Source organism: Arvicola amphibius, chromosome 4, assembly GCF_903992535.2.
Source record: "Arvicola amphibius chromosome 4, mArvAmp1.2, whole genome shotgun sequence".
Classification (NCBI taxonomy): domain Eukaryota; kingdom Metazoa; phylum Chordata; class Mammalia; order Rodentia; family Cricetidae; genus Arvicola; species Arvicola amphibius.
The window spans coordinates 33,339,908-33,367,847 of NC_052050.1; the positions used below are offsets into that span (position 1 = coordinate 33,339,908).

General features: G+C 50.5%; 3 protein-coding genes across 4 annotated transcripts; 2 read left to right on the forward strand and 1 right to left on the reverse strand.

Moving 5' to 3' along the window:
• The first annotated feature begins 226 nt into the window (after positions 1-226).
• Positions 227-11,037, forward strand: Epx (eosinophil peroxidase). Its single transcript, XM_038328128.1, has 12 exons — positions 227-305; positions 416-509; positions 604-779; positions 937-1,054; positions 1,377-1,506; positions 2,945-3,151; positions 4,086-4,404; positions 5,763-5,923; positions 6,253-6,508; positions 7,468-7,638; positions 9,962-10,199; positions 10,836-11,037. The coding sequence occupies exons 1-12, from the start codon at positions 227-229 to the stop codon at positions 11,035-11,037; spliced, it is 2,151 nt and encodes a 716-aa protein (XP_038184056.1).
• Positions 11,038-11,904: 867 nt separating this feature from the next.
• Mks1 (MKS transition zone complex subunit 1) lies at positions 11,905-22,827 on the reverse strand. Of its 2 annotated transcripts, none has more exons than XM_038328625.2 (18): positions 22,731-22,827; positions 22,195-22,304; positions 20,955-21,025; positions 20,377-20,493; positions 19,161-19,258; positions 18,782-18,910; positions 18,434-18,538; positions 17,884-18,001; positions 16,869-16,925; positions 15,933-15,975; positions 15,652-15,717; positions 14,989-15,059; positions 14,585-14,654; positions 14,386-14,493; positions 13,618-13,751; positions 13,063-13,145; positions 12,876-12,973; positions 11,905-12,789 (listed from the first exon to the last, which is right to left on the reverse strand). In XM_038328625.2, exons 1-18 carry the CDS (start codon positions 22,808-22,810, stop codon positions 12,701-12,703), a joined length of 1,647 nt encoding a protein of 548 aa, XP_038184553.1. In that variant the 5' UTR covers positions 22,811-22,827; the 3' UTR covers positions 11,905-12,700. The 2 variants fall into 2 exon arrangements, with proteins under 2 accessions (XP_038184553.1, XP_038184552.1); XM_038328624.1 differs by having other exon boundaries at positions 20,377-20,532.
• A 1,453-nt stretch (positions 22,828-24,280) lies between these two features.
• LOC119811426 (60S ribosomal protein L31-like) lies at positions 24,281-24,679 on the forward strand. Its single transcript, XM_038325367.1, has one exon. The coding sequence runs from the start codon at positions 24,287-24,289 to the stop codon at positions 24,677-24,679; it is 393 nt and encodes a 130-aa protein (XP_038181295.1). The 5' UTR covers positions 24,281-24,286.
• The last annotated feature ends 3,261 nt before the right edge of the window (positions 24,680-27,940 follow it).

The window sequence follows — 27,940 nt, forward strand, 5'->3', positions numbered from 1 at the left end:
CCAGAGCAAGGTTCTAGAGCTCCGCCTCGGGGGGCTGGGCTTCTGGGGGCAAAGACCTGCCCCCTCTACCCCACCAGGATGGGATATAAAGTTCTTAGCTCCTTCCAGAGAAGAGTAAGAGGAAAGAAACCATCTCCGGTCCCCTGGGGGAGAAAGGAAGGGGAGACTCCCTCCTGGCGTCTGTGGCATTGCTTCCCTGCTCAGCTGCAGCAGGGATTCTGGTTGCATGATGCAGTTGCTACTGGCCCTGATAGGGGCCCTAGCCACATTCATCCTCACCCAACCCTCTGAGGGCACTGCCCCAGGTAAGAGGCCCTTAGATACCAAGGCAGAAGCTTGGTGTGGAGGGAAAAGTGCTTAAATCTGGGGAGTCCGCAGCTCCCTTGAACACTGAGTCCCCCACGCTTTTGAACAGCTTCCCCCAGTCAAGTGGAGAATTCAGTCCTTCGCGATTGCATAGCAGAGGCCAAGTTGCTGGTGGATGCTGCCTATAACTGGACACAGAAGAGGTGGGCCTGGGCCTGGGACTTTACCGGCCTGGGAGGGTCAGTGAGGGAGGACGGGCTCTTGGCAAAGTCCTCTTTCTCTGTCTCTTTGTGACAGCATCAAGCAGCGCCTTCGCAGCGGCTCGGCCAGCCCCATGGACCTCCTGGCTTACTTCAAGCAGCCAGTAGCAGCCACCAGAAGAGTTGTTCAGGCTGCTGATTACATGCACGTGGCCTTAGGGCTACTAGAAGAGAAGCTGCAGTCCCCGGGATCCAGACCCTTCAACGTCACTGGTACCGTGTTTCCCCTTGAGTCCCCCAAGGCCTGCCCAAGCCTGGGAGTGGCAGGGTGAAAAGCTTAGGGGATGTTAGGGGTGACAAACGGATGGGACTGAGCAGCCCAGGGAAGAACTAGAGGTCTGGACTCAGAACCCTGCCCCCTCCTCCCCAGATGTGCTCACAGAACCGCAGTTGCACCTGCTGTCCCAGGCCAGCGGCTGTGCGCTCCAGGACCAGGTGGAGCGGTGCAGCAACAAGTACCGCACCATCACAGGGAGATGCAACAACAAGTGTGTGTCGGGGCCCTGCCTCTGCTGCCCACCCTCGGGGCCCTGCCTCTGCTGCCCACCCTCGGGGCCCTGCCTCTGCTGCCCACCCTCGGGGCCCTGCCTCTGCTGCCCACCCTCGGGGCCCTGCCTCTGCTGGCCACCCTCGGGGCCCTGCCTCTGCTGCCCACCCTCGGGGCCCTGCCTCTGCTGGCCACCCTCGGGGCCCTGCCTCTGCTGCCCACCCTCGGGGCCCTGCCTCTGCTGGCCACCCTCGGGGTCCTGCCTCTGCTCGCCACTCTCTCGGGCCCTGCCCCCACTAACTCCCACCCATTCGCTGCCGCAGGAGGAGACCCTGGCTGGGAGCCTCCAACCAGGCCCTGGCCCGCTGGTTGCCAGCTGAGTATGAAGACAACAGGTCGCTCCCTTTCGGCTGGACCCCCGGCAAGAGGCGCAATGGCTTCCTCCTTCCTCTTGTGAGTTGGAGCGGAGGGCCTGGAAAATGCTTGATGTCTTTGAAATGCAGAGGGTGAAACGCAGTCCTGGGTCATCAGGTACAAATCTAGGCTGTTCCACTGACCTGCTGAGTGACTTACTTCCTGAGTCTCAGTTTCTCCACCTGCAAGTAGAAAAATCTCAGCTCGTGGGAACGGAAGTGAAGTCCTTGGCATAAACAGCCGTACAGACCTTGATCTGTGGCACCTGTGCTACCTAGCTACCTATATGGACTCTCTCTCTCTCTCTCTCTCTCTCTCTCTCTCTCTCTCTCTCTCTCTCTCTCTCTCTCTCTCTCTCTCGTATCTCTGTGTGTACAGGTTTACACAGGCATGCGGAGGCCAGAGGAAGATGCTGGGTGTCTTCCTTTTTGATTACCCACTCCATAAAAATATATGAATTTAAATACATATACATATGTAAACACACACACACACACACACACACACACTTGAAACGAGATCTCCCACCCAGCCTGAAGCTTGCTGTTTTATGTCAGTTGATTGGCTAGTGAGCTACTGGGATTAGCCTGTCTCAGCCCTCAATGTAAGGACTACAGGCCCATGTAGCCATGCTTGGCTTCTGTGTAGGCTCTGGGGATTTGAATTCAGGTCATAGCAATCATTCTTACCCACTAAACCATCTCCCAGTGTCCTTTGTTTTATGTTTTGAAATGAGGTCTTACTCTATAGCCTGTCCTGGACTGAGTTTAGGATGTAATCCAGGCTGGTCTCAACTCAGAGCAATCTTCCTACTTCTGCTCCCTAGGGCTGGAATTATCGGTGTAAGACTCCATGTTCAGATCAAAGTTTCCTGCTGAATATAAAGTTCTATGCACTTGTGAATCTATGATCTGCAATTTTACACTTGTCAACTTTCTATTGATGTATTAATATATAACAGTTTACTACCTGCCTTAATATTAATGTTACATTTTCTCCAGCTGATCCGTCTGTCTGTCTGTCCAGCTGTCTATAATCTATCACCTTAGTCCTGTATCTAAAGATCATCAGCCCTTTAACCTATCTGTCTACACCCTGATCTCATCTCTCTGGGAGGGCTGGAGAGGCTGGCCTGCTGGTCTGGACCAGATCCCCCTCATCTGTTGAGACAGGATCTTTCTAGGTAGCTCAGATTGACAGGTAACTCACTGAATTTACAATCCTCCTGCCTCATTCTCACAAATCCTGGGCCTATAGGCATGTGCCACCAGAAGCCCTGGGGCCAAGCGGTAGATTGTCCTTCTGGAAATGACAACCACCACAAGAGGGGGCTGCGTGTCTAAGAACAGGAGAGGAAGGGGTTGGTGGGAAACTGTCAGCTCTAGCAGGGGCCTGGCATTCCCTGAGTCCTGGGTTGATCTCAGCACCTGGCCTGATTCACGAGCCCAGACTCAGGCTGACTGTACTTCCCCACCAGGTCCGGGCTGTCTCCAATCAGATTGTGCGCTTCCCCAACAAGAAGCTGGCCTCAGACCAGGGCCGGTCCCTCATGTTCATGCAATGGGGCCAGTTTATCGACCACGATTTGGACTTCTCCCCAGAGTCGCCGGCCAGAGTGGCCTTCACTGTGGGTGTAGACTGTGAGAAGACCTGTGCCCAGCTGCCTCCTTGCTTCCCCATCAAGGTACCCTCCTCGGCCAACCTTCTAGGTCCCTGCAGTAGCCTCCAGCCCAGAAAGAGGGATGGAGGAATCTGGGAGAAATGAGCCCCATCCAGACACCAAGAAACACAGATGCCCCCGCTGTGTGTGTTGGAGGGGTGGGGGAGGCTGGGCTCCATTGGAGCTTCATGGAGGAGACATGTCGGAGACAGGCCTTAACCCATGGGTCTAAGTCCAGCGGAGAAGGCCTCTGGGCTCCTGTTTTTGGAGACTATTCGGGTCTTCTGCTGTTCCTGGACTAAGATCCCTGCAGTTCTTGCCAACTCCTGGGGTTGGGCTATGAGCAGGGTCCTCCTCCAGGCTGGAAGGAGCAGAGTTTCCTCTGGGAGGTGGGGAGCGCTCTCTCTCTCTCTCTCTCTCTCTCTCTCTCTCTCTCTCTCTCTCTCTCTCTCACACACACACACACACACACACACACACACACACACACTCGCCTACAGGTTTACTGGCTGGCTTGCAGTAGGTAGGGAGGCACTCACTCACAGGGGCCTGTGCGTCAGCAAACCCCTTCCTCCAGCTTTGGTGCAGGGGCACACCCTCTTCTGGTCCTCATAGCACAGTGTTAGCATTTGGCTTGTAGAGCAAGCACGACAGCTGCCTCCCTTGAGTATTGCTTAACTACATGCTTAGGAACTTGTCTCGCAGAGGCTCAGTCTATCTCTCCTCCAGCTAGAGGAAGCTCTTCATCACTTCAAAGGCTTCGTCCAGGGTTGGGGGTTCATCTCAGGAGTAGAGCCCTGGCCTAGCAGGCACAAAGCCCCAGGTTTGAGTCTGGGTGAATCCTGGAGGACTCCCTGAAGTAGGGAAGTTTTGAGCAATGTCAAAAGTGAGTGGGGATCCCCCAGATTAGTGAGCCTGATAGAGAAGGCCCAGGGTCACTGAGTGCTCTCCACTCTAGATTCCGCCCAATGACCCCCGCATCAAGAACCAGCGTGACTGCATCCCTTTCTTCCGCTCTGCGCCGGCGTGCCCCCAAAACAAGAACAAAGTTCGCAACCAGATCAACGCCCTCACATCCTTCGTGGATGCCAGCATGGTGTATGGCAGCGAGGTCTCCCTCGCCCTGAGGCTCCGCAATCGGACCAACTACTGGGGACTGCTGGCCACCAACCAGCGTTTCCAGGACAACGGCCGAGCCCTAATGCCCTTCGACAACCTGCATGAGGACCCCTGTCTCCTCACCAACCGTGCTGTGCGCATCCCCTGCTTCCTGGCAGGTGGGTCTCTGTGTATGTGGGGGGCAGTTTGAGTCTTCCCAGAATGGAGGGGAAGGATGGGGTGTCATGAGGAAACACCTTTTGGGACCTCAGGGGACCATTAGTAGATCTGTGCAGCCTCTGGGAAAGCTGATAGGTGGGAATGGGTCCCTTTGCCCATCCCCTGGGCATGGTTAGACATCCCTGCTTCGATGTCTCCAGTGATGAGGGGCTCACCACCTGAACGGCACTCCAGCCGACTATAGGAATGGCCCCTTTCATTTTGATTCAGTGTCTGCCCATTGCTCCTAGTCATGCTATTGGGAGCTAAGAGAAGACATAAGGCTGACTTCTTCCCCTGTGACAGAAAGGGACCGTCTCTTCAGTTACCTGAAAGTAACTGTTCCCTGTACCTCAATTTTTCTTCTTTAGGTTGTTTTCTTATCCAGTGCCTCCCTTCTTATTGCATAGTTATGCATTTATGTGGTCCCTTCCTGCAGACATATAGTGTGCATTCTGTCCACAGTCCTTACCCTGCCTTCCTGTGGGGTTTGTGGTAATGACAGTAATCACTTCTGGGTGGACAATCCCTGAACCTCACATCAGCCTGAAAGGCAGGGAGTATCATCCTCAACTTACAGATGTGAGGCTGAGACCCAGGAAAGATGCCCATGTTCAAGAGAGCAGCATTCGCAGGGCAGAGCCTGTACTGGGACGAAGTCAGTGTAGCTCCCACACCTCTGCTCTGCTGCTCTGTCCCACTGTTTAACTAAAACTCATTCTGTAAGGATTGTGCCACTGTGTATTCCGGGGTCGGGGGAGGCAATGATTACCTTCATCAGAGGTCTTCAGGAGCTCAGTCTAAACAAAACCTTCTGTAGGAGGGCCGGGTGAGAAGCCAGGAAGTGGCTGAACTTGCTGTCTTGGCCTGCCTATGGGGAGGGTCTGGGTACTAAAAATGGGTCCCGCCCACCTGCTCCCCTGCTTCCATGGAAGGGCAGCATGACGTCACATTTAAGTATAGGAACAGGTAGACAGATGCAGACAGGTGGCATGTAGTCCCAAGGTCAAGATTCCCAGGGCTGTCTCCCACTGTGTGTGGTCAGGGTTGTGGATCTGGTCTCCCTGTAGAAGTGAATCAGCAGGCAAGGAGACCAGTGTCTGCTCAGTGCATCTGCCTTACTCCTAACCTGGACCAGCCCCTTAGGGCCCCAGGAGCCCACCATGCTGTCTGCTCTGGAGAGGAAGGTGTTGGTTGGTAAGGAGTCACATGGTACAGTTGAGATGGAAGTTTGCCTCACCTGGTCCCTGGGTCCCAGACCTCAGTCCGCCCTTACTGAGAAACCCTCTGATAATCCCGACCTCTGGGGGTTTTCAAGGTGACACCCGGTCAAGTGAAACCCCCAAGCTGGCGTCCTTGCACACTCTCTTTGTGAGAGAACACAATCGGCTGGCCACGGAACTGAGGCGCCTGAACCCCCGCTGGAGTGGAGACAAGCTCTACAATGAGGCCCGGAAGATCGTGGGTGCCATGGTCCAGGTAGGGGGCCCAGAGGCCAGCACGCATCTGAGAGAGTGGCTCCCAACCTTCCTGGACATGGCTTTGAGGCTGTACCTCAAGGCTGCTGGGTCTGGATGCTTGGGGCACATCTCTGACCCTGGTTCTGCCGTTAACTGTAACTCTATCTGTGGCATTCTCTTGGGTTTCAATAGCTCATCCTCCAATGGGAGGCTGTGTTGCCATGCCCCACACAATGGCAGCAGTCACTACTGTGCTCAAGAAGCCTTTTGGAAAGCAGGAGTCTATCCAGAGAAAAGGGGGATGCTATGGGTTGCCCAGGCAACACTCCCCCATGATATCTCTTCCAGATCATCACCTACCGAGACTTTCTGCCTCTGGTGCTGGGCAAGGCCCGGATCAGAAGAACCTTGGGTCCCTACAGAGGGTATTGCTCCAACGTGGACCCACGTGTAGCCAATGTTTTCACCCTGGCCTTCCGTTTTGGCCACACCATGCTACAGCCCTTCATGTTCCGCTTGGACCACCAGTATCGGGCCTCACGATCCAACTCCCATGTTCCACTTAGCTCCGTGTTCTTTGCCAGCTGGCGAATCGTACATGAAGGTGACTGGATCATACAAAAGCAAGGGTGGTGAGGGCCCAAGCACCCCTTCCTTATATGGACTGCTGAATGCTGGTCGGGCCTCTACAAATGCCTTCCCAGGAGAGTAGAAAGAAACCAGCCATCAATGGGTCTCTCGTGTCCTAAGGGAGGACTCCCCCGACCGTCATCTCTCACTCACTGGGAATTAAACCTAGGGCCTTGTGCATGCTATGAAAGTGCTCTAACATTAAGCTATACCCCATACCTTTTACTTTAAGTTTGTTTTAAATTTTTTTTATTATGTATAGTGTTCTGCCTGCATTTGTGCCTGCAGGCCAGAAGAGGGCTCATTACAGATGGTTGTGAGTCACCATGTGGTTGCTGGGAATTGAACTCAGGACCTCTGGAAGAACAGGCAGTGCTCTTAACCTTTGATCCATCTCTCCAGCCCCTACTTTTAAATTTTTATAAAGGGTTTTATTAAAAGTAGCCTAGGCTGGCCTTAAAATAACTACTCTCCTGCCTCAGCCCCCTAAGTGGCTAAGATCATATATATATATATATATATATATATATATATATATATATATATATATATATATTGGTTTTTCGAGACAGGGTTTCTCTGTAGCTTTGGAGCCTGTCCTGGAACTAGCTCTTGTAGACCAGGCTGGTCTCGAACTCACAGAGATCCGCCTGCCTCTGCCTCCCGAGTGCTGGGATTAAAGGCGTGCACCACCACCGCCCGGCTCATCATTATATCTTTATCGTCCATATCATGAGGCCTGATAAGGGGGGACTTCTAAGGGGGACAGACTGGCATCAGAGTGGTAAATCATGAACCTGTAAGGGCTCCCACTTGCTAGCTTGGCATCATGGGATGCCCCCCCCCCCCCCCCCCCCCCCCCCCCCCCCCCCCCCGCAACCTGGGAGCTTCTGAGAGGTTAGTCAAATCAGTACCTCTCTCTTTCCCCACCAGGTGGCATCGACCCTATCCTCCGCGGTCTCATGGCCACCCCAGCTAAGCTAAACCGGCAAGATTCCATGGTAGTAGATGAACTCCGGGACAAGCTGTTCCGGCAAGTGAGGAGGATCGGGCTGGACCTGGCGGCTCTGAACATGCAGCGCAGTCGGGACCACGGACTTCCTGGTGAGGCGGCACCTCAGACGGGGGCCGTTTGGGGAGCTCAGAGCAGTCCTATTCGGACAGGAACAATAAGAGCAGCGGTGCAGAGCGGGATAGGCTCATGCTGATGCCCCGCACAATCCCTTGCTGCCAACTCCCTAGTCATCCCCATCTGCCATGGGGTTCCAGGTTTAGGCCCACCTCAGGGTTAGGTCAGAGGACTAGGAGGTGAAGAGAGCAGGCGCTTACTTCGTTGATGTCATTTCCTATTTCCAATGGCCTTCCGCAGCAGCTGTTCCAGATGGGGGAGTAAGTTAGAGGCGGCCAGTATGTGCTCCAAGTCACAGGAATATGAAGTAAAAAATCTGATTTCAAAATGTCTTCATTCTTCCTGTTGTTTGGCCCCATCCATCACCACGAAGATGTTTCAGCTCTGGCTTGCCTTTTTTCCTTCCAACTCCAACCTCCCTGTTTAGATAGAACCCGAGGCCTCAGGTGTCCCTGATGCTCACTCCTGGGTAAAGGGGTTGGGGATTTCCTACTGCCTGCTCTGCTTCACTACGGTACACGGCAGGCACCAGAGCAGTCAGGATTCTTTCCTTTCCCTCCGTGTGTGTGTGTGTGTGTGTGTTTGTGGAGCTCACGTGGAAGCTGGAGGCCAGTCTCAGGTGCTATTCCTCAGCTGTTTCTACCCTGCCTTTTTTAGGCAGGGTCTCTCACTGACCTGGAACTCACCATGTAGGCTGTGCTGGGTGCTCAGCCCCGAACCTCCTTATCTCTACCTCTCCAGGACTAGGATTATAAGTGTGCGTGACCACATCCAGATTTTTTTAAGTGGGTTCTGGAGATCCAATTCAGGTCCTCATATTTGTGTGGCAATCAGAGTCACCTCCCCAGCTTTCCTAAATTTGGCGCTCCCGACAGCTAAGGAGCTGTGGGCGCCCCCTGCTGGAAGACTGGCACTGCTAACCACTCAGACTCCTACTCTTCCTAGTCCCACAAACAGTTGTTCCCTGCAGGCCATCTCAGAAGTACTATCCTGACACTGGCGTTGGCAGTCTCCTCTAGCCCCTTCCCCAGTCAGGAGCAAATCTGGAATGGTTCTGCCTCCTCCGAGTCCCACTCAGTACTAACCAACCTGGGACCGATGGAAGCTGGCTGGATTTAACTCTGCATACCTCAGGGTACTCCACAAAGGAGTACCTGGGAGCGCTTGAGAGACACACAGCAGTGCTTAGTGGTGAGGAAGCGTGGCATTGTTTGCCTTTGCTGGCTAGAAGGCAGTGTTTGGATGCCATGGGCTGCTGTCTCTTCGAGTCCGGCAAAGCGAAGGCTCACCTGGAGTCCAGCCCTGGTGTAGGATCCTGAGGGCTGAGAAATCAGCACGGACGGTTTGGGGAACGTTTTGAAACAGCTTTGTGGAGGTTCACCTGCTGTCCAGGTCTCCCACGCGAGTTCTGTAAAGAGACAGCTGCACATTTAGAGATGTGTAGCAGCCACCACGTGCTTAGCCAAAAGGCCGAGAAACAGTGGCCGTGACCTAATATTTAGACATCTTCATTCCCTTCAGAAGAAACTCTGTCGCAAAGGTCGCCCCTCAGCCCTGCCCCAGCCCTGGGGACCACTGCTTCCCATTGGGATCTTTCATATTCATGGACTCTTTCGGTGTGTGGTCCGTTTCTGCTGTGTGTTTGTATCTATGTTTGTCGCTTGTGGTTTGTTTTCTTACTTAGCCAGTTGTTTACTTAGTCTTCAAACCTGATTTTTTTAAAAAAAAGTTTCGAGTATCATGCCTATAAAATATGTATGACATTTAATAATATCATGAAATGTCAGATCTGTGGGGCCGGGTCGGTAGAGTGCTTGCCTTGCAAACATGAAGAGCCAATTCATTGCCTGTAAACCACTTTTTAAAAAACAAGTCAGGCTTGGATGGCATGCTTTTTGTAATCCCAGGGCTTGGGAGGCAGGAGACAGGCAGATGCTTGGAGTTCCCTGGCCAGCCAGCCTATGTTACTTGATGAGTTCTAGGCCAATTTAAAAAAAAAAAAAAGATAGACAGTATCTGAGAAATGACACCTAATGTTGACCTTTGACCTCTATATGCATGTGTGCCCACACACGTATGTAAACATGTACACAATAGCAAATTTGTGTTTGTGGGATTTTTACATGAGGACACACTCTTCAGTCTGATACACACAAAACGTGACTGTCCCCTACAGTCTAAAGGGGATGGTGATCTTCTGGATCCATTCAGTATTGATCACAGAACACACTCTGGAGGATTTGTGGGGAGCAGCAAAAACTATGGAAGACTGACAGCTGCTTCCTGGCTCTCCTGCAGGATACAACGCCTGGCGGCGCTTCTGTGGGCTTTCCCAGCCCCGAAACTTGGCCCAGCTTAGCCAGGTGCTAAGAAATCAGGCTTTGGCAAGGAAGTTCCTGAGACTGTATGGGACACCTGACAACATTGACATCTGGATGGGGGCCATTGCGGAGCCTCTTCTGCCCGGAGCCCGAGTGGGGCCTCTCCTGGCTTGTCTTTTTGAGAATCAGTTCAGAAGAGCCAGAGATGGGGACAGGTAAGTGAGCCCCGGCACCTGGAGTAGAGGAGACAGCGCAGTCTGACTGAATGAGGGAGAAAGCTTTCTTTCTCGGGGCTGGAGAAATGGTTCAGTGGTTAAGAGCACTGAAGAAGACCAGGGTTCAATTCCCAGCACCCATATGACAACTCAGGGGATCCGACACCTTCACACAGACATGCAGGCAAAGCACCATTGCATATATAAATCATTAAAGAAGACCCGGGGGTTCCCCCATGGGAAAGAAATGCTGACCGAGGCAAGGCTGACATAGACTGAACTGGAGCCTCCTTAGGCCAAAAGAGTGACTAGGTAGCCCCATTGTTCTGGGTGGAAATTTCTAGATCATCCAGTTTGGTAGACCAATGTGGCCTCTAAGGAGCAAGATCCCAGGAGGCATGGACAGAAAGAACTAAATCTGAACCTGACTCCTTAAGTGGATGTGCGTGTGCGTGTGCGTGTGTTCAAATCCTTCCTTGGCCACCTCGATTGCCGCCTGCTTACTTCTGTGTAGTTCACTGGGCAGAAACTGGCAGGAGGACCACGTGGAAGGAATGACATAGAATGTGCCAAGCACGTGAAAGGTGCTCACTGTGCCATGCATCTCAACTTTCTCATGCATCTCTTGACCTACAGGTTCTGGTGGGAGAAACGGGGAGTGTTCACCAGAAAACAGCGCAAAGCCCTGAGACGAGTTTCTTTATCTCGGATTATATGCGACAATACTGGTATTACCACTGTTGCGAAGGATATCTTCAGGGCTAACATCTACCCAAGAGGCTTTGTGAGCTGTAGCCGTGTTCCCAAGTTGAACCTGTCAGCCTGGAGAGGCAGATGAGGCTTCAGCAGGTAAGGGGAGACCTGCAACGGGCCAGGCGTTCACATCTCTCCCTAAGACATCCCATCCGCTAGGCAGACAATAGAGCTTGTACATAGGAATATGGTACTCTTTCCTAATGGCTTCCAGGAATGCTAGCTTTTGGGCTGATAGTCAGTTCTGGGGTCTAGGACTTCGTAGGGGGACAAGGAAAATTAGAAGTGTTCAATTGCCCTTAGTTTAATCATGAATGTTGTAAAATATCTCTGCCTGGATATCCAACAAAGTCCCCTCGTTTATTTCTGCTGTTCCCTCAGGATTCCATGCCAAGCCCTCAAGTCTTGGAGACGAGGGTGAGGAGGAGATCACGAGGCTGCTTTCTCCCCCAGACCCATTTCCTGTGGAGCTTTCGCTGGCTACGGCTCAGAGCTGGCTTCATTGGCTGAGTGCCAAGGATGCAAAGGCAATGCGCCCGTTAACCTTGGCAACCTCTAGGTAGTAGGTTATGAATCAGCGCCAGGTATAAGAGCCTGTGAGTGAAGCTACGAGGCTCTGAGGTTCCAGCAAGGGACTGTGGGAGGGGTACCAGCACTTTCTCCTGTCTCTGCCCTGGAGCATGACTGAAGACCACACAGTCCCGGATCTTAGCCACGCCACAACCTTCCTCTGGCCCTGCAGAAAGGGCAGCACTCTTTACTTCTAGCAATAAAACGATGCTGAGGACAGGGCCTGCTGTCTCTGTGTTGGGCTGGGGAGAGCGTGGCCTTGGTTCCAAGCTTTGCCCCGAGTATCGAAGACAAGAGCTACTAAGATGCAGCCTGGGACTCCCAGTGGAGGGAAGGTAGAAGAGTTTGGGCCTCAGAGTAGAAAGAATGACAGTCCACAGAAGATCAGTCAATATAAATACTTTTTATATGAAAAACAAACACAATGAAAGACCCTATGCAGCTAGCAGGAAGGGCAGGGAACTGCCCTAGGCCATGTCCTCAGCCCAGCCAGCCCTACACTGTAGGAAGAAGCTGCCTGAGTGGAGGGGACAGAGATTGACTCAGGAAGCTAAGGCCTCTTAGCCTCCACTCTTCTTGGGAGAAGGGAGAGACTGAGCTCCCTCATGCATCTTCCTCCTTGGATGATGCTAAATTCCATCTTCTTGTTGTTATTGTTTGTTTTTTGAGACAGGGTCTCACTGTACTGCTCTAGCTGTCTTGGAACTTACTATGTAGACCAGGCTGGCCTCGAACTCACAGAGATCCACTTGCCTCTGCCTCCCAAGTGCTGGTATTAAAGGCAGTGCCATTACTCCTGGCCACCAAACTCTATTTTTAAGGGCTGTGAAGCCACTGAGATGATGTGACAAACCAGAAAAGACACAGGGTTGAGGACAGGCTAACACTGGGCTCAACACCAAGCAAGTCTCAGACTACACAGCCTGCCTTGTTATGATGCCCATGTTTGGTAGCTGAAACATGAAGAGGAAGTCACATGAGGCCCCAGAGTCTCCGGCTTTACTCCCACAGCAAAAAAAGTCCTGCTGAAGGCTACATAGAGGAACCAACTGGAAATTTCTAGATCCTCCAGTTTGGTAGACCAATGTGGCCTCTAAAAAGCAAGACGAAGTGAGAGGGCACTGGATGCAGACATCCTTCACCTTGTCCTCTTGCTCCACAGCCAGGGTTGCAGAGAGCTAGGCTAGTGTTCCTGAGGGGCTCACAAGGTCCTGGGGGAGGCTCTCTCGCGCCTCCTGCATGCGGCGCCGGGCTCGACGGAAGGCTTCTGTAAGGGAGGGAAATATTGTCACCTACAGTGGTGTGGAGAAGAAAGTGGATCCGGGTGTCCAATTTGGGGAAGGAGGAACCTACCTAGTACATTGTGCGTGGAACTCTGCTGGCTGAACCCTTCCAGGCGGTCCAACACGCTCCGCATCTGTTTCCGGAGGGAGTTCGATTCCATGAAAGCCCTGCAGGGAGGCCCAATAGATAGTCAAGACTGCTCACCAACCATCAAGGACAAGGGGCGGGGCGGGGGGGGGGGGACAGTGTCACTCACCTGGACTGCTGCAGGCAGTGCAAGCGGAAGGTGACAGTACCCGTCGTCTCAGTGCGGAATCCAAAGCGGCTCAGCCGTTCCCCCTGGACAGACAGCAGAGATGCGATCAGTTTGTGCAGACTTTAGACTGGAGGCTTTGCTGCCATTCCTATTCCTAGCCTTGGGATGGGTAGCATCACTGAGGAAGCTTCATTCTGTCAACCTGACCCCAGCACAAGAGTAACACCAGGCTCCCCTCTCGTAACTCCAGGAACATTCTACCCTCATTTGAGAATGAGGTTTATATGTTTCTAGAAACTCCACCCTGCATCTGCTGACCAAGGCCTTCAGTGTTGGAAGGGGCCAGTTATGTAATGGGGGTAAAGGAATCTCTAAATACACTATATTTCCCAAGCATCTCCTAGTACAGATATCATAGGGCGGGACCTGCAGCGCAAGCCACAGGAAGGAGGGGCTATAAAACATGAGTGCAATGAACAACGAAGGGAGGGGCCTCAGACCTGACACCACAGGAACAGAAATACTCAGCCTGCAGTCTCCCCAAAGATAAGTCACCTTGAAGGTTCCCGGGATCCTCACGTAGGTGGGGTCCTCCAGCTCCAAGGAACCACCTATGAAGAACCTCCTTAGCTCTGCCACAAGGCCCAGCTCCATGGGCCTCCATGTGGAGATGGTCAGGGTGTGTGATCCTGTGTAAGCAAGAGGGGAAAGGGCCAGGTTCCATGCCTGACTTCCCAGCAGTGACCTGGGTTGGTGATGACTTGACCTATGTAAAGGTTATCATGGTGGGTGACGGCCTGACCGGAAGACAGTAAGACAGAACTCCTAATCCCAGCTATTCCAGGAATCACTGTGTGCTCAAGACAAGCTTGCCAACCTCCAAGAGCCTCTTTCTCTTTGGACCTAGTAAAATGCAGAAGCAATTACACATACACCTCACAGAGGATCTGGGAGAACTAGATGAGATTAGCACACTGCCTGGCACACATCAGCAGGCCTGCACTTCTACTTCAGAAGGATCGCTGCCTCATTCGGTACCTGCAGGCCCAGAGCGCACTGACCGTGCAGCTTCTTTGTCAAGACTGTGGTCTAACTAGAGGACTGGGGCACATGACAACCGTCAGGCTGCTGGACTTCAGGAGGTCAGCTTCACAGTTCTCTCAGGAGACGGGAGAGATCCTGCCAAGCTACAAGCAATCTTTCAAGTCAGAGCCCCTGATCCCTAATCACCTCTACTTCTCCTCGGGAGCATGGGGGTCTTGTGGAAGTGCTAGTCTTGTTTCTAGTGCCGAGGGCATAGGGAAGGGCAGGGACAGAGCTTACCTGGGGTGGCTGGCAGCACCGCAGCCCCATAGCCTTCCACACGGTACCTCTGCCAGAAGTCCAGGGAGAGGACCTTACAGTAGAGCACGGGCCACTCTGGGAGGGCGTCTGGAAAGTAGGTGGCACAGTCTGGTCACAGAGACCGTTGTGAAGAGGGGACCCTGGGAGAGAAGTCAGGCTGGGGGCCGCAGCCACTCACCAGCCGATTCATCCTCGTGGAGAAAGAAGGCTTCGAATGTGAACGGGTAGGAGAAATAGGCCACCTTGTCCTAAAAAAGAGGAGAGTCATTTATGTTCGGTGTCACAGGGTGGACAAAGCCTCTCTTGGAGTTGGTTCTCTTTGTGTCCAAAGCCAAGGTCACCTTCACACAGGGGAAAGAGAAACTGCCAGCCTCGTAGGAAGCCAACAGGCAAAGGGACAGCCATACAAGCTGCTGTCATTCTCTGAGAGATCAAGACAGCTGGGGCAGCCCTGCAGGCAAACATAGAAACAGCCCCAATTATGATTCCTCCACACACTACACAGGGGGTTGGCCTCGTGAAGCTTCAAATGCCACCTGGAGCTGTCATTCCCTCCCAGGTACACCCTCTCAGCCTCCATACCATTCCCAGCGATTTGGTGGCACAGGTCTGGGTCACTGCTGAGAACTGCGGGAATGATGGGCTTGACCAGTCTGAAAGCCAAAGACACAATAAGCTCACTAGAAAGGCCAGGAAGCCATTGAGAGAGGACAGAGTTCTTTTACACATTTATTCATTCATTCACTCTTTCACACAATGCGTTAGCCATTTACTACCACTGACTGAGTGCTCTAAGCGGATCTGTTTTGAGGATATGTTAGTGACCAGGATTGTCTCTCCTGGAGCTAACACTCATGTCTTTAAGGGCAGGGCAACAGACGTGGGTGGGATTTAAGCTATGGGATGGATCTAATTGCCTCGGGAGACTAGAGACCAAGGTCAGGTTTAGTCTTGCTGTGCTCACAGTTTAGGATGAGGAGACGAGAAGGAATCCACCAAAGAGCCCAAAGAGCTCTTGGTGAGAAGGGGGGATTATGGCGCCGGGCCAAGAGAGATGTTTCGTGAAGAAAGTGAGCTGGGTCAGCTGCGTCAGGGGGGTTAATATGGTGAAGGATCAGAGCAACCTTTAGAACGGGCAAGGTGGGAGTGACCTATGACCTTGAACTGGTCCTGTGGGAGTGGAAGGAATGCCCCTAAAACTGTCAGAAAAGATAGAAAAGAAGAAATGCAAGAAAATGTACTTACTAGTAGCTGGCAGCTCCACAAAGAAGTGGATGTAGAGGTGGTCATACTCATAGCCTTGGGCTGAAACTTAAGAGAGAAAACAGAGTAGAATGCAGCCCGTTCTCTCACTGCTCTTCTCGGTCAGGTCTTGAAGGGGCCATGCGCTCTGCAAATGAGCCCTCGGGGGACCAGGGTTCTCTGCTTCCAGAAACACCTCATCACTCAGCCCAGACTGAGTCCAGGTGAGTAGGGCACTCAAGGTTCCAACGGACCCTTGTCTGGCTCCAAGACAAGACACTTACCTACCTCTCCATTTACAAAGAGCCGGAGGGCACCCGGGACAGTCTACAGCGGAGAGAAACAGGAAGGTGTTGGGACCAGAGGGAATCAAGTTGCTCCCCCGCCCCTCCAGCCCTGTCCCCAAACCTGCAGAAAGCCTTCCCGCCTCGGCCACATTACTGCATGTCCTCCTGCTCTGACACTTCTCCACAGAACCCTTCCTAGTTCCAGACTTACAGAGTCACAGCACAGTACTGAGACGGCAGAGAAGGTAACCCTGAGCTCTTCAGGCCACCAAGTTTTCTTTTTTAAGTGTTTGTGTTATCTGTCTTGACTTTTTTTACATTAGAATTTGTTGCCTAGGTAATATAAAAACAGTATGAGTTACTTTCCTAGAGACAGAGAATGGGAAGCCAGTGAGCAGTTCTAGCCTTGTTTGAGATCTAGAAATGGAATCCCTGGTGAGAGGGAAACCCAGACAGGACCCAGGTGACTGACCTAAACTGTTTTAGGTTTCATTGTCTAAGATCCAAAAGACTTGATCAGCAGAAATGACATCTCTTTCCCTGTCTGAGTTGCTCTACAACAATATCTACATGAACGATGAGGAAGACATTTTTTTATTTCTATATATTTTTAATTAATTGTAAATTAATACATGGATGCATTACCACTGATAAAAACCAAAACCCACCTAAACCTGGGGAACAAGTCAAAATACCTGATATATTCTTCTTGTTGCCCAATGCCCATTGACCACCAGCACCCAGCCCGTTCTAAGAGAGGCCCACACAGTGTGTGTGTTCCCTTTCAGACCCCGTTCTAGGCATGCAGGGCCTCATCCATGTGCAGAGTCGTGGAATGCATCTGCAGAGCCTTCTGAGAGAGGTACCATAAGGGCCTCCACAGCCAGATGCCGCCTAGCAGCTCACAGCACTGCAGGAAGCTGAGCTACTCACCATCTCAAAGTCTGTTCCCACAAGGCTGCTGAGGTACTCCTTGTGGCGGCCATAAAGCTGAGGAAACAAAGTGAACCAATCCTCAAAATGCAGACGGAGCCAGGCCAGGGTTTGGTTTTGACAAACAAGCTAGATACCACCAAGTTTGTGCCAGCCATCCCAACATTGTTGAGGCTAAGGCAAGAGGGTTGCTGCCAACTCAAGGCCAACCTGGGCTACCTAGAGAGTTCCTGGGTAGTCTGAGCTAGTGTGAGACAGTCACACACACACACACACATTGTGGGAATCCATTCCATCTTGGCTCACGGTCAGAGAGTTTAAACTTATTCTTCCTCCTCAAGGCCAAACAGGATGTTGGGTCAAAGATATGGTTACTGAATGTCTTGCTCCTCAAAGGCCAAACAATGGGATGTTTGTCTTAGGGAGAGGTTACTAGGTGTTTTGAGAAGTAAGAAGGTAATTACAATGGTTTATTCCTTATATCATGGGAAGGAAGTCTTGTGCCCACCACTTTTGATTGGGGTATATAAGGACAATGAGTGATAGTCTTGGGGCTGTTACAGTATTCACCGGAAGCCCTTCCAACTCTATCTTCGGCCTCTTGTCTATTCCTTTCCTCAATCCTCACTCCCCTTTTTGATTACGTAAGAACAGGTCAGCGGGTCCCAACAACACATCCCTGCTAATAACTAACATTGACACCCAGAGGCACTGAAGTTGGCCAGTCTGGGAGCAAACCTGGCTCTCAAGTGGACAAGCTCTATTACTTGGGTCCTTAACTTCAGGGTCCTTGTTTATAAAGTGTTACTAACGCTCACCTCCCAGGGTGGGAAGAGCTAAATGGAATGCTTGGGATACGCCTGGCCCAGAGCACAATCAATACTCAGGTACATGGTCACTGGTATTATGCTCCCATATGGTCAAAGCTGCCTGCTATGTCGGCTGTGTTTTCTGGATGTGGTGGGCTGCCCCTCAGTAGCCACCCGGACGTGGTTTCACGTAAACCAGTGCTTACATCCTTGAACACACGCTGCTCCCGCTCCTCCTCCTCTGGCAGTGCGAGTGAGGACACGTTGTCGATTGTGTACTTCCAAGCGGAAGTGTGTTCCTGCTTTTCTCCCTCAGTCTCGATTCTGTAAGGTCAAAGCCACAAAAAGGATCATTTCTGTCGGCGAGAGGAGTGGCCTTCCAGACCCTGCCCAGGGAGTCAACATGGCTGGAGACGCCGCTCACTTGAAGTATATGATGAAGATGGCAGTGAGGATGACCAAGAGAGGGAAATAGTGGCAAAGCAGAAAGGGTGCCAGACCAGTTCTGGATCCATTCTACCTCACAGACATGGGACACCCGACAGCACTCAGTCCTCTCACCTGGAAAGGGGACAGGCTGGGAGAGTTTGGTCTCTTACAGTGCTGTCCTCTCAGACAGATGAGGAGACTGGACCTGATCTGGCTGAGTCCCCTTCCCCTGTCCTAGCCAGCCCCTATACTCGGCAATGCATGAATCTGTCTCACTCAACTGCGTATCCTTTGGCTCCATATTTCCTGGGTGTTTCTCCTTCCCACCTGTAGGGTCCTTTGATGCCGGTGAAGTCTGGCTTCACAGTGATCACCCCATTGCTGTCCACCTTCAGAATGCAGAGGATATGTTCATACGCCTTATAGCCAAGCCTAGGAACCAGGAAACCGGCATCAAGGTTTGGCGTCACCGTGGAGAGAGAGAGAGAGGTGGTCAGTCACCTCGGGGATGGGACAGAGGACATGGTAGGAGCTTTCATGGTAACATTCTAAGTACAGCAAAAGAGAAAAAGACCCTCTGCTACAAAGGTCCCAGATGGCTGTAACAGGAAGCTGCTGGTGAGTGACAGGAAAAAAGGGGGAGGACCGGAGCTGGCAGGGCTAAGTGTCACTTACTTTCCATAGGGCCCCAGGTCTGCCATAATGTACATGGTCTGAAGGGGGGTGTTAATGGCGTGGCTGTTCCTGATGAAGTCTTCAGAGGGCTCCCAGGTGATGATGCGAGACTTGAGTTTGCTGCCCTCCCTGGGAGGGAATCACGGGAAAGGGTCACTTCCCTGATACGCCCCAAAGCGCCTGAAGGAGATCATAAGGGAACCCCTTCCCACTGGGCCTCTAACTGGGTGGGAAGTAGCAGTCAGTAGAACGCACGGGAACCTTAGCCCGAGACACCACAGAGAGCCCCACGGGAACCTTAGCCCGAGACACCACAGAGAGCCCCACGGGAACCTTAGCCCGAGACACCACAGAGAGCCCCGTCCCCGCTTGCACTCACGGCCCTCGCCTGTCCTGGCGGCGCCGCCTGACGTTCGCCATCCGCTCAACCAGGAACGATGGCACCTCGCTGGCTGCAGTCGTTACTCTCTGGCAGTACTGGGAAAAGAGAACGGGGCCACGTGGGTAAAAACACCTGAGAGGAAGCCTTCCTTTTGACCCTTCCTCCAGGGTGCAAACCCAACAGATAGAACCTCACAGTTACCCGTGCAAACCCAACCGACAGAACCTCACAGTTACCCGTGTGGAGGAAGGGGGGACGGCACAATCCAAGGACATCTACTGCACCATGGTTTTCCTTAGGATTCTAGAAATGAGCCGTTTATGCTAATAGTAACATCAGCCTGCATTCTCTGGACACATGCCAACAAAAAGGTTGGGTAAGTGTGCCCGGTAAACAGCGATGCTAACTAACTAGGTGGTCAAAAATGCCAGACAGGATACGGGCTTTGGAGGAAGTTCGCACTTGGGAAAGCTAGCACCACCTGTATTTTTATTTGCTTTTCCAAAATGCCCTAGAATTTAGATTCTGCCGGCTCACAGCTCTCCTGAAGAAAGCAGTCTAAATCTTTCAAAAGAAACACCTGGCAGAGCTCTAGGGGATCAGAAACACAAATATCAGAAAATACAGTTCCACCTTCAAGGAACTTCCGATCTTCCTGAGAAGTCATAGCTAATGGCGGAAGAGAATGTAAAACAAGCCTACAGAGGGCTCACTGGTGCCTGCAGAAACACAGGCATTCCCCACCCCTAGGCAAATTCCTCTTATCACGGCAAACTCCTGAGTCTTGAATTTAATAATTAATTGTTTTTTCAGACAGGGTTTCTTTGTGTAGCCCTGGCTGTCCTGGAACTCGCTCTGTAGACCAGGCTGGCCTCTAACTACAGTGATCCACCTGCCTCTGCCTTCCCAGTGCTGCAATTAAAGGCGTGCGCCACCACTGCCACTTGCCTGGTTTTGACTGAATTTGAAATAGATAGTTCTAGATTCTGCCTGACCTCCCTGACCCCCACGGCCCTCCAGGAGGGCGAAGAGTGTAACAGCCACACTACCTGCAGACTCTGCCCACTTCAGCCTGGCTGCCATCAGCTCACAGCAGTGTCTAGAATCACAGGTTTTCCTTACTGGGTTTCCCACTTAACCACATAGTACCAGCAAGACTAGAAAACTAGGGGAGACAAAGAAGGAAGCGATGGTACCTCAAAGGAAACAGTACCTCTTCCAAGTCGGTGTATCTATCAGAGTCAGTGTAGGTGAAGATGCGCCGGTTTCTCCTGCCACCAGAATTCTCCAGTTTCAGGACCTCTTGGCGGTACTGATGATCCAATGGACTCTGACACGCGGATTCATTTTGATACAGATCTACTTCAAACTGAAGTCACCCCAAAGAAACAGATTGGCAGGGACTACCTCAGACTTTGGCTTCTATAGCTACCAAACCAAATCACTTCTCCAGAGCTGGTCGACATGTTTTGATAACCAACCACCACTTGTTTTAATAATGATGGGCAGGGGATCTAAGCATGTTAGAGTTAGAAGAAACCAAGTGGACAATGTAATTCAGCTCTGCTGCTAGAGATGCTGCAGAGTCCAGAGATGGGGAGCCTGATCCAGAACACTAAACCGAGCAGTTTACTAACATTACAGCCGTTATAGAACAATATCCAAATAAACAAAACGGGAAAGTATGAACCCCCACAACCTTTTCTGGAAATCAGTTTGGCAGCATGAGTCACCAGCCAAGGGGGAGGCAGGCGGGTGGAGGGAGACTGAGGACAGGTAATACTGGCTCACCTGGCTAAAGAGTTTCTCCTGCCACCCAATCACCACCTCTTCCTCCTCTTCCTCATCAGGGCGGTGTCCACCTCCAAACACAACAGAATGAGTCAGCCGGGCAACACGCCTTCCTCTGTGGTTGATTATAACCAGCGTTCCTATTCTTGCTTCATTTGGGTTTTTAAAAATCCATTATTGTTGTTTGGGACAGTGTCTCACTGTGCAGCCCAGTCTTGCCTCTGAGTCCAGATCCTCCTGCCTCAGCCAGGAGGCGCTGACATTACATGTGTATGTCACCAGGCTTGCCTTCAAAGTCCCTATGCACACTGACCCTGCAAACCCCACTGGAGTTCAGTGACTCATTAAGAACTGGGTCTAGACAAAGAATGGAGGTGATGGACATACTTTGGCTAATAGTAGAAGCCAAGATTAGGACCTGAGGCATCTTAATCACTGCTCTAATTTGAATAAAAGGCAGTCCTGCCTTCCAGGAAATACTTTATTGAATCCAGTATTCGGAACTGAAATTTAGTTCCGAGCTGGAGGCCAACCCTTCCTGCATTTGCTAGATAAGGAGCCTAGTGCTTTTCTCTCATATCCCTGAGGCCACCACAGAAGCATCGGTAAACACTGACTCAGGAGAGGACAGGGAAGGCAAACAAATGATACTTTAAAGAACCGTATTTAGTACAGTCCTGGCTCCGTGCGCCTTTGGAAAGATGCATACTTTGTGAGCCACCAGTCTATCCTTTTTGCCTAAGAATATTTCTGAATAGAAGGAGAAATAACGACAGCACGAAAGATTACTGGCCCAATATAAGCATTCTGTCCTCTCTTTTGGTCTCCAAGGCAAGGAAAATCACATGTACATGCAGACGCCTGTTTTAAAATGTTTTAAGTGTATTTACACATTTCTCTTGGAAGCCCCCTCCCCCACAAAAGTCACACTTGGGGTGGGTGGGATGGCTCAGTGGGTAAAGAGGCCCGTGGCCAACCTGATTTCAAGCCTCAGGACTCATGGGGTGAAAAGAGATAACTGAACTGACTCCCAAAGATTGTCCTCTGAGCTTCACTCTTGCACCATGGCATGGGCATGCGTACATATAAAAATGTAAAAAAGATCAAACGCTCCCACATGCCCCAGCTATGTGGCACGGGGCAACCAGCTCAACCTCTCTGAGGCTTCGGTTCTCCTCTGTACCTCCCCTCTACTGCCCGCGCCCTTTTCTCAATTCTCATCATCACCAAAAACACCCACTAGCAACTTGAGGAGGCCTAAAAGTGGCCAAGTCTATGAGGTCCTTCCCCATCTGGGCAGCAGGCTGGTAATGAAGAAAGTTGCTTGATGTGATTCTTTTCAGATGAACTCTGTCAAGAAAAAGAGAAGTCCAAAATACGCGTATCAAAGACACACAGCCAGGAGATAAACACAGCAAGGATAGGAAAACCGGAAGCTCAGAGGGAGAAGCCAAGGCGGCTGCATGCAGAGCACGGCGGGGAGGAGGTGGGTTAGGGGCGCCGGAGAAGTCAGTGAGAGGGCGTGTTGGGACACAAGGGCCTGAGGAGTTTGAAAGTGACCAGAACTTGAAGGGGCTTGGGCAGGAGTGAGGTCTGGAAGGTGTGCTTGGAAGCTTTCAGTGGGAAAAGGTCTTGGTAGTTAGATGTGCGGAGATGGCAGAGGAAGTAGTTGGAATTGCAAGCGGAAGTGGGGGCCTCCGAAAACCCAAAAGCTTAGGATGGAATTGTCTGAGAGCATTAAGTTAGGGGGCCCAGGAGCTGGGGTGGCGTGACTACCGGAGGCGCAGGTTGCGCACGGGGTCCCGGGAGCGATACACGGCCTCGCCGGTGTCAGTGCTCCAGACCGCTTCCGCCATGACAGCCGCTTTGCGCCGCGACCGTGCCGGAAAGCGCGGTGCCCGTTCCCCTGGCAACGGAGACGCTGGCTTCCTAGGCAACGGTGGTGCTGCGCACGCAGCTCACCAGTCCCGCGGGAGCTGGTCCTTAGTCCGGCAACGGTCCGTCAGCACTACAGGGTGCTGTCACATTAGGTCTGCCGGCTGGATTGTCCTGGTGAATAAAGCTCACCCACAACCAAGGTGAGAGTCGATGCACGGCAGAAATAAGGAAACCGCCATCAGCCACTTCATTTAGGTGTAAAAATGGTGCTGGGTCAGAACCAGATGACCTGAGTCCTTGCTTTCTGAGCAAACACTGCCTTCCACTGAACTTTTGAAAACTTGAACCCACGGGGCTGGAGAAATGGCTTAGTGGTTAAGTGGTTAGCGGCTGCTCTTCCAGAGGACCTGGGTTTGGTTCTCAGCACTCACATAGGTTCTCACACTAGCAAGTGTAAGATCCAGGCGATCAGACACCTTCCCTTCTTCCAGCACACATGTGGTACCCAGACATACGTTCAGGCAAAAGCCCATACATATAAAATATTTTTTTAAAAGAAAACTTTGGCCTAAGCAGTTGGTGGATGTGATTGAAAGAACATAGTCGTTTTTTCTCAAGGAAACCAGGGAACGTTATGTCATGAAGACATGAAAGCATATTCTTGGAAATAAAAAGCAAAACTAACTATACGACAGATATATTAGTCGTTGTGTTGGAATGCATTGAGCCAGATAAAGAAAAAAAAAAGGAAGCCAGAGAAAAAAACAAGGAAGCTAGCAATAAGGAAGGAAGGGTGTTTTTAAGAACTGGTTTTTCCCCTGTGCATGTTGGTTCTGTATTATTAGCCAATTTAGATCCCTCACCAACCCCTGCCAAGCCACCTAAATGACATTCAGAAGTCATGGTTCACTGGAGCGTCAATGGAAAGATGGTACGAATTTAATTCTGGCAGTTTGGCAATATCAACATTGGTTCTCTGACAGTTGCTGCTCCTTCATCCGAATAAGCAATTGTTACCTGGACTGAGGAATTTCGTGGCAGTTTGATTATAGGGCACAGAAATCCTGGGCATCTTACTCATTGTGTGCACCAAGAACTCACCACAAACAGCACCCATTTATTAGGATCTAATACAGTCTGTTTGTATTGACTCTAACCCTCGTGGAAACACCTCCAAGAGATACTTTATTCCCCTTTAGAGATGAAGTTAGCAAAGGCCAGGGATTAAGGGGCTTATTAAGGAGGCCTGAAGTGGTAGACGCTGGATTGCACCTGCCTATCTATCGAGGCCTCAAACCTTCTACTGACTTACTGTCTCCCGCCCACCTCCTTAAGAACACACAGTTTCGAACTGAGTGATGATTTCAATAGATTAAGCCATGGAGACTGGCTCACTAAAGAGTAAGACACTCGTTTTCCTTCTCAAAGATGAGAATTGCTGGGGGCCCGGCAGAATGGCTCTCGTAAAGAAGGGTGGCGAGAAGAAGAAAGGCCATTCTGCCATCAACGAGGTGGTGACTCGAGAATACACCATCAACATTCACAAGCGCATCCATGGCGTGGGCTTCCAGAAGCGTGCTCCTAGGCCATTCAAGGAAATCCAGAAATTTGCCATGAAGGAGATGGGGACTCCAGATGTGCCGATTGATAGCAGGCTCAACAAAGCCGTCTGGGCCAAAGGAATAAGGAATGTTCCATACCGTATCCGGGTACATTTGTCCAGAAAGCGTAATGAGGATGAGGACTCACCAAACAAACTCTACACATTGGTAACTTACGTGCCTGTTACCACATTCAAAAATCTACAGTCAATGTGGATGAGAACTAACCTACTGAATCTCAAATAAAGTTGGAGAACTGCCAAAAAGTAAAAAATAAAAATAAAAATAAATGAGAATTGCCAGGTGCGGGGGTTTATGTTTGGATTCCCAGCACTGGAGACACGAATTCAGGAGGATCTCAAGCGCACACTCTTATTTCAAACAAACAAACAACAAACAAAAAAGAACACACTAAGAAAATAATCAACTAAGGGCCGGAGAACCCGCATGATGACCTAAGCTTGAGCCTTGGAACAAGAAAAGCAACTTCACCGCGTTTTCCCCTCACCTCCACACCGGCTCTGTGGCCCCATCACCACCACCACTCAGAATAATAAAACTAAGCTCTTTGTCAGCGAACCTTCTAGGTTCTTGACACATTGGCTGTGTCAAGATGATGCCGAGTATCTCCTCCTCAGCCCCTGGCTGTGAGGAGCTCACTGAAGTGGACGACAAACACAAACGCCACACTTTGTGTGAGAAGCATGGCCACAGAAGTAACTGCCGATAGGTACTCTGGGCGAAGACCAGAGGGCTGTGTGGTCCAAAGCAGGAATGGAAATGACAGACAAGGTTTCCTCATGAAGCAAGGGGTCTTGAACCATGGCAGAGGGCACCTGCTGTTGAGTAAGGGGCATTCTTGTCCTAGACCAAGGAGAACCAGAGGAAGGAAATACGAGTCTCTTTGCAGATGCAGTGTGGATGTTGCTGAGTGTTCTCAACTTGGAATAAGAGAAGAGAAGGATATTTTGGGGCTGACAGATACAGCAGCTGGGGCCCCAGCGAGCTCTGAAAAGAGTCTGAAGGAATCTGAAAGCTTTTCATTTTCTCTAAAGAAGATGATGTCCACTGATCCGTTGTCAGAAAGTTCTTAAACAAAGAAGCTAAGAAGTCCAATATCAAAGCACCCAAGATTCAACGTCTTGTCATTCCTCATGTCCTGTAACACAAACACTGACGTACTCTACGAAGAAGCAAGTCACAAAGAGAAGCAAAGAGAAGACTTCAGAATATGCTAAACTTTTCTCCAGGAGAGTGAGGGAAATCAAAGAAAAATGCCAGGATCAGATTAACAAGAGATGTACGGTTTGATCTTCTGGGCCACAGCACAAACCTGTAATGCCAGGACTTGACAAGTGGAGCCCGAAGGACCAGAAGCTCAAGGTCATTCTAAGATCATCCTTGCTGGACAGCTGTTTAAAAACAGCCATCTGAGCTGAAACCCTGTCTCTGACGAACAAAAACCTAAACAATGGATTTTTTTTTAAAAAAAAGAACTTCAAGGTTTGTCTTCCAAGATCACAAAAACAAAACAACAAAACAAGCCTAAGGGCCACACACAGAGTATACCTGATGTGTGTCCAAGGGCAAGGCTATTGAGAAGGTCATTACTCAGAGCACAGCAGAGGCCACTGCTGTCATTGCTGTCATCTCCAAAGTAAGTGTCTTTGATGCTTGCATGCTTCACCAACCGTCAGTGAAGCGGCATTACTGAGTTGTGCTATTCAATGCAAGGTGGTTGGGAGTCAATCTCATCAAGTCTAGAAGGTTCAAACAACCTCAACTATATTTTTGGCCTGCTGTGATGCCCTGTGACCTCCATTAAAAAGAAAAGATAAAGGAAAAGTAAGGCGGGCGGCGGTGGCTCACGCCTTTAATCCCAGCACTCAGGAAGCAGAGGCAGGTGGATCTCTGTGAGTTCTAGGCCAGCCTGGTCTACAAAGCAAGTTCCGGGGCTACAGAGAAACCCTGTCTCGAAAAACAAAACAATAATAAAATGTATATAGGAGGATCTGGGGGTTATTTTGTGCAAATGTATCTGAAACTGAAAAGTTTCTCCAAACAACGTGTCATTTTAGGGAAAACGGTGAGTGTGGACTCTGAGTCATTTTGGTTTGAGACAGGAGCAGGAGGGTTGCCTATGATGTTAGACAGAAGTTTGGCATTTGTGCTACATAATCTCAAAAACAAACAGGTGACTTTGGAGGAAAAAAAAAACGAAAGAAAGAAAGAAAGTCAACAGATTAGTGTGTCTTTGGGGGTCACCAGCAGGTATGAGAGTCAAGAGGGAGAAGTTCCAAAGGAACTTTTGAGGGATGATGGGTTTGTTATCCTGATTGCGGTGCTGGGTTTCACCAGCGTGCACAATACTGAAATATATTAATGTTGTCTATCTACACACATTTTAAATACTGCAGATTAATGTACCTCAATTGCACCTCAGTAAACTGGTTTTTCTAAAACAAAAAACAAAAAAACTTTAAAAACTGTTGTTCTGAGTCAAACCTATGAGTCTGTCCTCCTCTGGATTGCTGTCTCCTTTAATCTGTGCCCCCCGTGAATCCCAATTATGAGATGAGTCACATGAGAACAGGCCCAGGAAAGCCTCTCTTCTCCCTCGTCAGTCACCACTTTATAGTTTACCTGACTCCGGAGGGCATAATTCACGAAAGCAGATAGAGAGCCACGGAGCTGCAGAATGTCTGTGCGTGGACTGGGTTTCAGTTTAGATCCCCGAACTCACCTTGGCTCCGTGGGAGAGCAGCGTTTGGATACAACACTCTTATGAGGAACAATTGAAATATGTGTCTGTTTCATCAAAGGAAACATGTGTGTGGGCACATCAGAACCCAAAATGCAAAAGACAAAGAGAGAGTCCAAAAAGCAGAGAGAAGCAAATCCTTGTGCGTGACGGGCCCTCGGTGAAACTGGAGCTAAATTCTCACCAGAACTGTGAGGCCGGAAGGCATATGGTGGCCAACTTGGAGGCTAAAATATCCAAACACAGGGCCCGAGAAAGCTAAGAAAAGTTCTGGGCAAGGAGCTGGATGGGGATTCCTAGTCCTGCAGTCTCTCAGGCGGGCCAGGGCTCAGAAGATGGAGTTGCATGCACCAGCATTTTGCGCTAAGCAGAGCCACATGGCAGCTGACATGGTGGTTTAAGATTTGTCTCACATGGACAGAGAATGCTGCAGGTGCTTAGTAAAGCCAGGTCCAGACACAGAATACCTCCAAAAAGGTTCGATATGTTTAAAAATGTGCTTAGATGCCGAATAAAGAAAAGAAAATGGATATAGACAGTCACAGAAAAAATATTTTAAAAATAATAGAGTCTTTAAAGAGGAAGTAAAGTAATATAAAAAATAAGCCACTTAAAGATGGAAATGCATGGGGTGTCTGTATTCTGTGTGGTGCTTTGTTGACTTTGAATTTTTTAAATGTTAATGTTCAAACACCAATAGCCGTTAAGATACATTGGATTATGAAAACTAACTTCAAAATGGAAGT

Coding starts and splice junctions, on each gene's coding strand:
- Epx (XM_038328128.1), top strand. CDS start 227: ATGATGCAGTTGCTACTGGCCCTGATAGGGGCCCTAGCCACATTCATC. Junction 1,507..2,944: donor ATGGCTTCCTCCTTCCTCTT/GTGAGTTGGAGC, acceptor CTTCCCCACCAG/GTCCGGGCTGTCTCCAATCA. Junction 3,152..4,085: donor CTCCTTGCTTCCCCATCAAG/GTACCCTCCTCG, acceptor TCTCCACTCTAG/ATTCCGCCCAATGACCCCCG.
- Mks1 (XM_038328624.1), bottom strand. CDS start 22,810: ATGGCGGAAGCGGTCTGGAGCACTGACACCGGCGAGGCCGTGTATCGC. Junction 14,494..14,584: donor CCACGAGGATGAATCGGCTG/GTGAGTGGCTGC, acceptor CCTACTTTCCAG/ACGCCCTCCCAGAGTGGCCC. Junction 12,974..13,062: donor CACTGCCTGCAGCAGTCCAG/GTGAGTGACACT, acceptor GCCTCCCTGCAG/GGCTTTCATGGAATCGAACT.
- LOC119811426 (XM_038325367.1), top strand. CDS start 24,287: ATGGCTCTCGTAAAGAAGGGTGGCGAGAAGAAGAAAGGCCATTCTGCC.